Raw genomic sequence first — 12,748 nt, 5'->3', positions numbered from 1 at the left:
AGATTGTACCTAAAGCTGTGTGCACATCAGCTGTGTTACTGATTTGGAGCTGGGTGTGTGGGTTTTGTGAGGGAGTGAGATAATCTGCTCTCCCTTTTTCTCCCTCAATGTTCCCCCTACTCTTGATTTAAAAAAAACAAAACAAAACAAAACAAACCCCAGCACAGATCTTGCCTCCAGGACGGGGCTGTGCAGGCATCCCTTCTGCTGAGGCTGTCCAGCTCTGACCACAGCATTGCAAAGAAAAACCCTCTCTTTCGTTAATGACCTATTGTTGATTTGACAAAAATCCATTTTTAAAATTTTCCTCCATCTGCTCTATTTGCTGCTGGGGGTGGAGGAACCCAACAAAACCAGAACAGAGAACAGTCGATTAAAAATTAGATCTGACGTCTAATAAGTAACACAGCACACTCAGCCTGCTCTAGAGACTGCACTTTGTGTGACCTCCCCAGCTTTACATCAACTGTGTGTAGTCTTTGTCAAATTTTCGAGGTTTCTTTCGCATGAATTCTGTACTTGGGGCTCCCTCTGCCGGCTCCGCTGCCAGCTCCGCAAGCCTCGCTGGGTTTGCTCTGGCCAGGAGGAAGATTTAAAATTACTGGGCTGGAAATTGGGCAGCCAGAGCTCCCCAGGCGCCAGCGCTTCCTTCGACACGAGCCTTGTGCCCCGTGCTGTGTCTGTGCAATGAGTTTGGTTGCTTCTTCCCAGCTGGGGTGCTGTGTGGTCTAATCCTTCCTGAGGGCATTATCAGGATGGGAAGTGCTATTAATTATTAAGGCTTTCCATCCTGATACCTGATTGCAAGCCCATGCATGCTTTGCATGGCTGAGCAACTTGCTGACTCATCGGAAACACAGCCATTTTGCAGGGTCCGTGTCGATAAATGTGAGTAATTTCAGCCGGTGGGAAAGACATTGGTCCTGCAATGACCGAGCCTGTACAGAAAACGCAGGTGTGATCCCAGATTTATGCCCCCATTAATGCCTGCAGAGCACAGTTCAAGGCACCCTTGCTGCTGATCAGGCAAATTAACCTTCCACAAGCTGGTCAGTCCCAGGCAGACAGTTCTTTTTAGTGCTGAAGCAGCTGATTGAGGTTTGCAACTGGAGAAGCCAAGCCCAGCAGATCATTTTCTGCTTTAACCCTGACATCTCTCCCACAAAAGCCACTGGCTCGTGTCTGACAAGCTGTTGGGTGAAGAGCAAACAGTGTGTGGGAGCTGACGCTGAGCAAGTGTCCTTAGTCACCGGGGTGCCTCCAGCCCCACTGTGCGGGTGAATCAACCGCTTCCCAACAGTGGGAGCTGCCAGGGTTTGCTTCCTGCCCTTGGCACGAGGGTCAGCTGCAAGGACACGCCAGGCTGGCTCGGGGATGCTTGGCTGCGGAGTCACCGCTGTGGAGAGAAGAGTAGGAGCCGTGCAGCGTGCAGGGCTTGCAAGGGAGCCAAACCCTTCCCATGTTAATAAGAAAATCTGCTGTGTTTTTTTTAACAGTCAGCATTAACGTAACTCAGGATTTTTTCTGTAGTTAATGTTGGTATGAGATTTTTAACATAGCCCTGCAGCACTGCTAGATTAGCTCAGTGAATCTCCTGTCTGTGCTTATAAACTGCTCTGTGCCGCCCTGGTTTGTGAGGTGGTGGTGGTTGCCTTTTCAGAGTCTTGTACACGGGATTTAATCATATCAGCTTCCCTCAGGTCACTGCCGCCTCGATGAGGAGCCTGCTGAATTAGAGGATGTTCCTGTTGATGAATGGGCTTTTGATGGAGGCTGTGTTTTTATAGCTAGGGAGATTTTTCTTTCTCCGGTCACAATAGTATCAAAATGTAATTTAGAGGGCCATTAGGACACAGCCTTTGCTAAGGCACAGCACGTCGATTTTCTGATTCAGGGGCTTGCCCAGGAAGGGGAGGTGGCTCCTGCAAACCCCCAGTTCTCCTCTGGTTCTCTGGGAAGGTCAGTAATTGCTGCTGCCGGGTGCCTGTGACGGGATAGAGAAGCTGAGCTGTCCTGGGGGGCTGAAGTCATCTGCCCCCAGAGCAGGACGGTGGCACTACCTTCCCCTGACCACCAGCGCTCGGTGTGGGAAGAGGCTGCACATAGAGAAGGGCAAAGGCATAAACTGGGGGGACCCCTTGTGGGAGTGGGGGATTTGAAGCATCAAGATTCCATCTCTGCAGCACAAATGCAAACTGAAACTCCTTTCCTTGGGGACCATTTAATATTGATGGCATGTGCTTACCTGCACTGACCTTTTAGAGCGAGGAGCTGCAGGCCTCTCTGCTGGGGCCACCTACTTTTTCATGTTATGTGTATATGTGTGTGGAGGGGGGGAACGACCATCAGCAGGTTATAAGAGGCCAGGATCATGTTTTGGCCAGAGGGCATCCAGAATCACCTGTGAGCTCTGATAATTGAGAGCACTCCACGTGGATTCTTGCTCCAAATATTCTGCTCCAGTTCCTGCCATGGAATGGTTGCTTGTGCTCCTGTCCCTTCCCCAGGCACCTGCTTGCATTGCCAGGAAAACACCGAGGGAAACCACTGCGAGCTCTGCAAGGAGGGCTTCTACAGAAGCGCCCACCCTGCCCACACCTGCCATCGCTGCCCATGCTCCACCGTGGCATCGACTGGCACCTGCCGAATACGTAAGGCTTTTGTTTTGGTCTAATTCCTCAGATAATGAATGCAGCTCTTTTCAATTAAATTGCCGCTCGGAGCGCATCAGCCTAGCGAGGCATTTTATAGCCCGTGAATCTCATGTTTGTGAGAACTGGGGCACCTTGCTGGAAGCGGCACCTGCCACGCTGCACCCTTGGTGCTTGTGTTGCCTCTTGTGAGAGCAGCTGTGCAGTGGAGGGCATCAGAAGTGTGTGGCTACAGGCTGCAGCATGCTCTGAAGCACCTGCAACGTGTGTCAGAGAGAAACTGCTGAGCTTGTGGCAGGCAGGAGAGGTACAGGAGATGCCCACCAGTGCCATGTCCATACCTCTGTGAGCCCTCTTCTGAACATCTCCACGGGACTCCAAGCAGAGATTCCCCAATCTTCCTGTTCTATTTTCATGTAACCGAGAGAAGTCATAGTTGTAATAGACATATATAAGACTTTTTTTGATATTTCCTTAATCAGTTTTGCAATCAAGCCACCTCTGGCTTTATGTAGGCCAGAAAGTTCCTGTGGGTTGCAGGCATCCCTGATACAGTTCCAGCTGTTTTCTGAAATCGGCTGTTTGAGACGGAAATGTTCAGTTTGCTTGGCAACTGCTGAGTGTGCTCTGTGATGCTGGTACGACGCATCAGAAATGCCCAAACCATTTTTTTCTCCAAGGAACAGTGAAGCTGCTGGAGCTCAAAAGTGGTATTTTCAGTGTAAAAATTGAGATTTGTTAATGCTCAGTGTCTGCTGGGTTTTGTCATAATGACTCGTGGTCAGGTCCCACAGAACAAATCCCACAGTGGGTGTTTCTCTGCAGGGGGCTGTGGCACATACCTGGTTTGCTTTCTGTATTCTTTAGAGCCTGGTGAATCTGCCCCAAGGTGTGACAAATGCAAAACTGGGTACATTGGCCTGAACTGCAACCAGTGCGACAACGGCTACTACAATTCTGACAGCATCTGTGTAAGGTGTAAATGCAATGGGAATGTGGACCCAGCGCGGTCCCCCCGCATGTGCAAGCCCGACAGCGGGGAGTGCATCGACTGCCTGTACCACACTGCTGGGTTTCACTGCGAGGAGTGTGAGGACGGCTATGTCCGAGACCCCGAGGGGACCAACTGCACCAAGAAAGGTAAAACAAACTCTCCTCAAATCAGTGTCAAAGCTGTGCGGCTCGGGTGGGCACAAGCTGCCTGACAGCTGGGGAAGGAATGCTGGTAGTTGTTCAGATTGATTCAGATTCACCTGGCCTGTGGTACAGGGAAGAAACCCAGACCTTTAGAACACGTTGGTACCTGCTGGCCTTGAAATCTGTGGTTTAGAGTTAACTCCGTAACCACCCCGATTCCCAGAGTGTGGCAGGCACCTCCAGTGAACAGGCTGGCAAACCCCCCCGCTGTCTGCAGTGTATTTAAATGTAGGTTTTCAGATTTCCGTTGCTTGATATACCTGATCTCTAAGTGCCCAGTGAATGGTCCATATTGACTAGTCCATTCAATAGCTCTGTCTAGTTCTTCTAGTTTTCCAGTTGCTTAGAAAGGGTGTTTATAATAAATTTTGTCACTCCTCACACTCTGCAAACAGTAGCTATTTGGATCAAGTTTAGATACTTTTTTTTTTTTCTTTTTTCTCTTCCTAAATGGAGAAGCCAAAGCTCAGAGAGGTGAGATCCAAACTTGCAGAGCGAGTCCAACACCAGAATTTACTGGTATGTGCTCTGGTGGTCTCTTGTCAGTCTTAAATCCACATCCAAGATGCTGCATACAGTATCTCAGACACAAACTAGCTCTGGTATTTAGGGAGGCTACTGTGCAGCATGAGAGAAAATGGTTCTTAAGTTGCTTCTTCAGTGGTGATCAGGTGGTTGGTCCACAAGGTGGATCTCCAGCTCCATGCATGGAAGCGTTACCGGTGTTATGTATTAGATAAGAGAACCCAGATTTCAGGAAAGTGTCTGGATCAAAATTCATCCTTGTCACCAACAGAGATTTAATTCAGATCTTCCAGTAGGAGCTCATGTGGTTTTCACTCCCATGCTGGGAGATGTAATCACGGAGTCCTCCTCTGTGCAGGGAGGTGATCAATACAAAAAAGTTGAATACTCATTAGCTGTAACAGTATCATTACAGGGCTGGAAATGACACTTTTGCATCAGGTCATCCATTATCTCCCCCTGCACAGCTCTGTCTTTGTGCAAAGAGCTGCATGACCTTGCTCCATTAAAATCCATGTGTATGGCTTTGCTTGCATACTGGCAGTTTTCACCATTCAGTTTTATTTTAATGGCATTATTAAAGCTGATTCCTGATATGGGGACAGACTGTCCCCTTTCAGAGGGACTGGGTCATGCTCTTCTAGCTTTGTTTTTTCCTTGACACCTGTTTTTTTTCCCTTTCTTATTAAGCAATTAAGAAGGCATACATTTTTTTATAAGCAAGTTGTATAAAAATTGACACGTTGAGGTACTGTGCATTAAGGAGTTTTAGGTTAAGATTTTCATAAACCACTAGTGCATTCGAGTGGCCTAGTTTTGAGTGGCTTCTAGAGTGAAATCATCACCCAGACTCTATTTAAGTGGTCGCAGTTGGAATAATACAGCATGTTTTGTACAGCCTGGGCAAAGCTAAACCCAACCTTGCATATCCACAGGGGCGGTTCAGAGTCTCACACCTGACCAAGATTTTGATGCTTTCAAGGCTGATGGAGAGAACATTTAAAGGGCATGTGGGATGACCAAAGTCAGTGGGTTTGACCCCTGGGTGGATGGTGTTGCTGCTGCGATGATGAGGCACAGCAGCAAGGACTTAGTGATGCAGCGTGGCCCTGTGCCACCCAGCCGAGCATCGCCACCTTCGCCGAGAGCTGGCGTGTGGGCTGCTGGCACGGCCCTGGCTCCTGCCGGTGCTCGTTCATTGCAGGAGGTAGCAGAAGCTTTGCAGAGACTGCATTTCAATCAAGCAGCTGGATATGACACTCACGTCAAAGCTGCCAAAGCAGCCCATTCACTGAACAGCTGCTGCTCTCAAGGAGCTGCTTTAGGACATCTGGAGGGCTGGCACGGCCCCGGTGAGCGGAAACAGGCATCGCTGTGTTGCAGCCCAAAGGTGACAGCCCGCGGTCACAGCATGGCCCTCTTTCACCATGATGTTAGCGCCAGTTGTAGGAAATGTTTTCACCCATGTCTCACTTGCCAGCACTTAGCTGATGCTGACTCACAAATAAAGCCCAGAAAAGTCCTGTTTCCTCGCTAGTGAATCAGCCATTGTTTCGATCCTGGGTTTTTTCTAATTATAGCTGCTTGGCAGGGTTTGCTAAGAATTGAGTGTTGATGAAGGAATTTGGAAAGAATGACTGAATTCCTCGTGCCCTTCTCCCAGAGCTGTATCCAGGAACTCTTGCTCCTGTCATTTTGCTTCCTCCTGCCTGTTACCCCATAGAGAAATGCCTTCTGGCATTCAGCATCCTCAGTATTCTTATCACCCTAAGGCAGGACCTGCAGAGAGTAGAGGAGCTGCTGCAGGAAGGGGACTCTGAGCAGGAGCCTAAATTAGGTGTGTGATCCCCCCTCCAAGGGTTTCTTTCTCCATTACCTGAACTGGGAACATGAGAGCCCAGAGTTAACTCCCGGGACTTCCCTGAGGGCTCGTGGCAGGAGACATGCTGAATATTTCCAGCTCCTGTTGCTATTGGAGATGCAACTTAGTGCACAATTAGTCCTTTGGAAGTGACTCTCCTCCTCAGTCATAATTAGTAGACGTTCTCTTCAGGAGAGCTGGATCAATACAGCACAGCACCTTCAGCTGTAATTGCTGCAGCTGTAAGTGGTTTAAAATGAAGTTGCATTTCTGGCAGCAGAAAGAGAAATTGAAGGGAGTGGGGAAGTGGGTGCAGAGTCGGGTGGAGCAATAGGTATAGAGAACGTGTTGGTTGAGGCTTCAGCTTCTGGAGGCTTCCTGCTGCCTGGATTTGAGAATCTAAAGTTGATGAGGTTATTCCTCTGAAGAAAACACTTTATTATTTTACATTTGGGAGACTAATACTCAGGTCTTATGGTGCTTTTTGAGGCCTATAGCTCAACTGGTTTGAAGGTGGCATAATGAATTTGCATCCCACTTTCAAGATCTCCAGTGTTCCCCTGTCACTGACTCCTAGGTCTGCGAAGGGCGTTATCCCATGTCTGCTGGAAGCAAGGCAGGTCCTTGGCTATTTTGTGCCTGGGAACAGGCTGCAGAAGAAGACGGAGCTTGTGGCACAGTTTAGTAGTTGCCATGTTCTCATCCTTCATATGTAGACAAAACAGGATCCAATCTGGTTTCTGCTTTGTTTGAAGGCTTCAAACAACATCTACAGATTTTTTATTTTTTTTTTCTTGTGATTTGGTTACCTTCTGCTTCCGGTTGTGCAGGCTGGGGGTTTCCGTGAGACTTGTGTATAACTTCTTCATTCAAAAGCAGAACTGGGATTATTTTGCCCTTTTACATAAAGTGGTGTAAATACTGAAACCTGTTGCTAAACACTATGATGGCAGAATACTTATGGTTCATTTTTTCATTTTTTATCATCTTTTACAGGTAAAGCAGGAATAATAATATTGTGAACATGTCCCTACATCTAGCATACTAACTGTAACAGGTTTAACTCCTGGAGTTGCTGTGTCCTCCCAGCCTTATTGTGCAGCCCACGCAGACAACAAGCAAAACTCTGCCTTCGTTAGGGTCCAAGTCCAAACTCTTGCTCAGCTTGATAGAGCCGCGTTTTCATGGGCTGGACGTGAGCTAGGCTGGGTGGCTTGCTTTCATCACGAGCTCACGCAGCTGATGCCGAGTCTTGGCTACTGTGTGTATCCATCACCAGATTTTTCATAGGAATGCTGCACTCAGTGAGCACTTAGCAGACAGAATTACTTACAAAAACTAAACCCAACTTTGGCTAATCATTTTTGTAAACTATTTTGAAAAAATACCAGCTTTAACAGTGTAGACTTAATTGCCATAATAGCTGTGATATGTCAAATCTCTTGTGTTTGTGTTTGATGCAAGATTAACGTATTTTATTGATGTTTTTTAATTTGTTTTGTAGAAGCCACTCTTGGCCCAGAAACAAGGGAGTTTACAACTTCTGCTCCAAATGCCAGCAAGGCAACATCATTTTCAACGGCAGTGATAAACAGTACGTTGTCACCAACAACTATACACACTATATTTCCTATGAGCTCCTCTGACAATAGTACCTCTGCTTTTGCAGATGTTTCATGGACTCAGTTTAACATAATTATTTTGACAGTTATCATAATTGTTGTGGTCCTACTAATGGGCTTTGTGGGTGCTGTCTACATGTACCGTGAGTATCAAAACAGAAAACTTAATGCTCCTTTTTGGACCATTGAACTCAAAGAGGACAACATCAGTTTTAGCAGCTACCACGACAGCATACCCAACGCTGATGTTTCAGGGCTGTTGGAAGATGATGGGAATGAAGTTGCACCAAATGGACAGCTAACGCTGACGACTCCCATGCATAATTATAAAGCTTAGAAGAAGTGATCCAGCTATTCCCGAGTAGGCTTTAAAAAGTTACAGAGCTTGTTGAAGGGGTATCAGGATCCATGCCAAGGCTCCACACAGGAATTTGCTCTTCAGGTACTCTTACGCTGGGCATGCTGTAGCTTGCAGGTGAACAGAAAAAAAGCGTAGTACATCCAAATTTCAGGTAATACGGTGAAATGCATTCAGTGTCCTATCCTCCATAAAGATCCATAGAATTCACTGTTGTTACAGACCTGATTATGCTGATCTGAAAATATTTTTTTTGTGAAGAGGTGGTGGGGTGGAGAAAGCAGTACCCCATGATTAATCAGAAGCCACTTGATTTTCAGCCAGCCTAACACTTATGTCTGCATCCTTCAGTTTGAAAAGTAGCTAATGAATTAACAGTGGATTTTCAGGAAATAGACATTTGTGAAGGCTAATGTATTAGTTCCTGATATAAACTGGTTTGAAAAGGAGGAGAAAAAAGGGAAATAACTGTTCACTGTAATACCAAAAGGCAAGTAGAGGAGTGAGTTGCACACTTGGAAAAAAGTCACCGTTACCAGTTTCCACTAATCAGGGAAACGGGAAAATGTAATGAAAAATATTTGACTTAGGGAAGAGACTAAGCTTTTCCTTTTCTGAGTATTTATACAGGGTGATGATGCTATTAAAACATAGCAATCCATTTTTTTTTTCTAGGAGGAGTTAATGAACTTGTATAGTTTCTGTGCAAGGGAAGACGACAAGACATCTCAGGGTTGCCGTGTAAAAATAAAAGCTAGGCTTAATACCCTACCCTGATAGAAATGGTGTGTTCTGTATATAAAATGTAATATATCTTCTTGGAATTGTATTTGTAATTATTTGTAAAAAAGACAACCAACCGACCAACCAAAAAAACCCCAACAACAAAACCATGAACCCCCCTAACCTCCCCTATTCCCCAAGTCATATTTTAACACCTAGATTTTAATTGTACAGCGGTTAGTGGCGTTGTTTAAAAAGAAAAAAAAAAAAAAGGATTGTTTAAAATACTGTAAATTAGATGGCAATATTGTTGGAGCTGGGACTCTGGCAAACACTGACTGCTTAAAGCTTTTCTTCTAGTGTCACTGAATAACTTTCTTTTTTAGAGAAAATGTGAGTGCTCCCTACTTGCATCTGTCAAATTTTCCCATTTCTTTAAATATAGAGTGAATTCCAGTGTCACCATGACTAGGGCCTAGTAGGTGTCCAAAAATCGGATGTACCATTCTGTTACTTGCTTTTAAGTCTTTATACAAAAAGCAAATACACTGTCATGAATGCATTGAGAGCCTGATCACAATAGCTGAGCTTTTCCAAAGTGGCTGCTCATCACGTTAGCAGATCTCATTTCCATCTCTCCCGTGCTGACATAGTGATGGGGGAGACTTGCTGGAAGGCTGAGCGCAGCCTATGGAAGGCAAAAGCAGAAATCTCCTGGATTTGGGTGGAAATGGCTTTCAACCAACAAGCTTGCAGGAGACGATCTGCGCTTCTTGGCTTAAAAGCTAAAAGTGCATGGATGCTTTCAGGAAATGTATGTAGCACAAGGTGGTGGTAGGGAATCAGCAGTCAAAAAAACACCTGCAGGTTTCACAGATTCCCTCGATTTTTGTGGGAGGCTGGTGGACAGTTAGCAGAGGGAGGACAACTAATGGGCAGCACAGCACAGGGAGGTTGCACCAGAGAGTTCCTCGCTTGGTACCCACAGTGTGCCTGCATGCCTTGAGGCAGGCACTGTCCCCTCCCTGTGTGGGGGAGCTGCCAGGTCTGACCCGTGAAAATCAATACCATTACATTTAACAGGGTGTGAAACAAATATTTCACCTAACTCATGACCAACCTCAGAACTAAAGCTGCATTTCTGTGTGTGTTGGTGCTTTGCAAGCGATGGATGCTGAGGATAAATGAAGTACCTGCTAAAGGTCAGCAGGAGCTGACTGATGCATCCTCAGAGCCAGGCAAAAGTAAATATTTCTCAAGATAAGAAATGATAGGAAGAATGAGGTGATTATTTATTCGCTTTCTGGTGCTTCATGGAGGCTTTTCTTATCATTGAAGACTTTGGGAGAGGGGGGAATAGGTGTTTTAAACACATGCACAAAGATGCCACTTCTGCCTCAGAAAGTTGCTGCCTGATTTAAAGATGAGGCACAGCAAGTAAGGAGGAAAACAGTTGAGGATGACCAAGGGAAATGGTGAGGGCAGAATGTGATATTGGTTATGGGCCTGAGCCGATGGAAAAGTTCCTGGTGCCTCCTGTGGGCCTGGATGAGGTCCCATAGTTTAGGTAATAAATTTGGTTGATGTCATTCAGAGCAATGTTAACTTTTATAAAATGGGGAGGACTGGAAGAGAACATCTGGATATTGCTAATCCTGGAGTTACTCATCAAACTTTCAAAGAGCAGACTGGTGACAAAATAGAAAACTTCCTAAAAATTCTAATTATTTAGCAGTGCTGATTTAGTGATACACTTGCACTTGGTCACTTAACAGTGTGGGGAAAGGTAATTTACGAAGCGTTAGCTTCTGGGACTAATGCTGGCAGGCAAAGTGAAGGACAGATTGTTCACTTTAATGTTTCCAAAATATTTTAGTAGATCTTTCCATCTTTGCTACAAAAACACCTCTTCCTCAAATTTTGGTATGACTGTAGTCTACTTTGTAAAAGGAATAGGCTTTGATTTTTTTTCTCTCACTGTAGAAATAATGACCATCTGCAAAACCAGGGCGTGTTCGGATGCTGAGCTCTCCTAGTCCTTGCCTACCACAGCACAGGAGGTGTTTGCATCTGGGCTGCTTCTGACCTCCAAATTAAATGCTTTGTGTTTGAGCCTCAGGTTTGAAAGGAGGAGGTCATGCTGCCTTACAGTTGGTCTGTGAGGGAGGGTGGTACAGCCGTGCTGTTGTCTGTGGCTCCCACATCTGGGTGAAGGGTTCTAGACAGCCCCCACAGATGTGACAGGAGGCTGGGTTGGGCAGGGGGGACCTGGCTGCCCAGGTTCAGACAGCAGAAAAAGCACAGGAGGACTCGCTCTTTAGCGAGGACTGGAGCACAGCAAGGATGTGGCACAGGGACAGTGCTTGTCAGATGGCAGAATGACTCGGCAGGAAAATGCCAGCCATCTCCAGCCAACCAGACCCTGGGCGTAGAGGAACAACATTTATGAAAGGAGATTGATGCCTCTGCAAAGAAAGAATGAACAGCTTTGTGTTTGACTTTGGTGATGTGAGATTAGATCCTCCTCGCTCTCTCCATCAATCATGCAGCTTGTCCCCTGGGTGCCACAGGAGGTGAGGAAGAAGCTGAGCCAGATGTATCTCCAGTCAGCTTCGGCTGGCATTGTATTTTGAGGGGGTGCAGAGCTAAGACACTTGTGCCAGGGTACTAAAGGCCACCAGGACCCACCGACCTGCCATGTGTTATAACTTGCCATGAAGCTTCCCAGATGTTGAAGTTTGCTCAGGCCACACTGGGATATGGGCAGGTAAACCAGAAATGGATTTGGAGGGCTGCGCTGAGGCCCGACCTAGGAGTCAGCAAGATAAGGGGAAGGCATCTAGGCAACTTCTAGGGCCGACGTGGCAATAGAGATCCACGCAGCATTCCTGAAGGGCCACCATGCATCACCTTTTAGCTGGGCATGCTGCTGTCTGGCTGCAGTGGTGTGGCTGTCACGGAGAAAGGCAGTCGACGGCATGGTACGGTAGCTGTAGAGAATAGAGAAGGTACGATAAGGCAGGTGAGGGCTGGGTGGATGTGGGAAACCAGCTCTCAAGGTGTGACCCTCGGGGTTGTGAGGGCCCTGTGGACCCAGCTGGTCTGGATGGGGTGCGTTCAGTTCCACAGTCAAGTGACCAAAGGCAAGAGGCTATAGTGGAGCAGATAAAGGGCAAAAAGCAATGATGTGTCAAAGGCATGGGGCAACCTGGATGGGTCACAACTTAGGAGAGAGCATTTGATAAGCACAGGGTGCAACAGACATGCAAAAAAGTGATTGGGTTAATGTGAATAGATAATCTTAAATCTTACGAACCACTGTAGCTAGAAATAACTGTGTGGAGCGCCAGCCCTGGGGAGTTGTCGGGAGATGTCATCCATTGGAATGATAATTCCCTTGGACCAGGCTGAGCAAACTTAGCACGCTGGAAGCCATTTATGAAAGAGGAGGGGCTATATTCAGCATCCTCCAGGTATCCTGGGCCAGTTAACCACTGCTATGGGGCATCTTTATCTTAAACGTTACATGCAATGTAAATGTGGCAGAAAGTTTGCACAGTCTCCTTTAAATAAAGGATATAAAAATATGTTTCTCTTTAAAGTGAAATTTTAAAATGAGCTCCCACAGGACTCTGCTCTTGATGTGTCAGAGGAATGGATTAAAATAAGAAAAATGTGGGCCTTAAAAGTTGTACTTGCTCCCAACTGAAACCCATCAGTCTTACTACACATCCAAATAAGACGTCTCCTAAGCATATGCTATGCTTACAAATGCATTTCTAAAAAAAAAAAAGTTATGATTTGAATATAT

The 12,748-nt window shown here is 46.3% G+C and overlaps 1 protein-coding gene across 1 annotated transcript in view; it reads left to right on the top strand.

The window, feature by feature from the left end:
• Nucleotides 1-9,499, top strand: part of MEGF9 (multiple EGF like domains 9) — a 51,383-nt gene extending 41,884 nt beyond the window's left edge. The window contains exons 4-6 of the mRNA XM_055720888.1: nucleotides 2,508-2,651; nucleotides 3,519-3,791; nucleotides 7,739-9,499. Of these exons, the coding sequence (XP_055576863.1) occupies nucleotides 2,508-2,651; nucleotides 3,519-3,791; nucleotides 7,739-8,193 (872 nt within the window). The 3' untranslated portion in view covers nucleotides 8,194-9,499. The remainder of the gene's footprint in view (nucleotides 1-2,507; nucleotides 2,652-3,518; nucleotides 3,792-7,738) is intronic.
• The last annotated feature ends 3,249 nt before the right edge of the window (nucleotides 9,500-12,748 follow it).

Source organism: Falco cherrug, chromosome 9 (genome assembly GCF_023634085.1).
Source record: "Falco cherrug isolate bFalChe1 chromosome 9, bFalChe1.pri, whole genome shotgun sequence".
NCBI lineage: Eukaryota > Metazoa > Chordata > Aves > Falconiformes > Falconidae > Falco > Falco cherrug.
The sequence above is the reverse complement of the archived record's forward strand: the minus strand, read 5'-3'. Positions and strand labels throughout refer to the sequence as shown.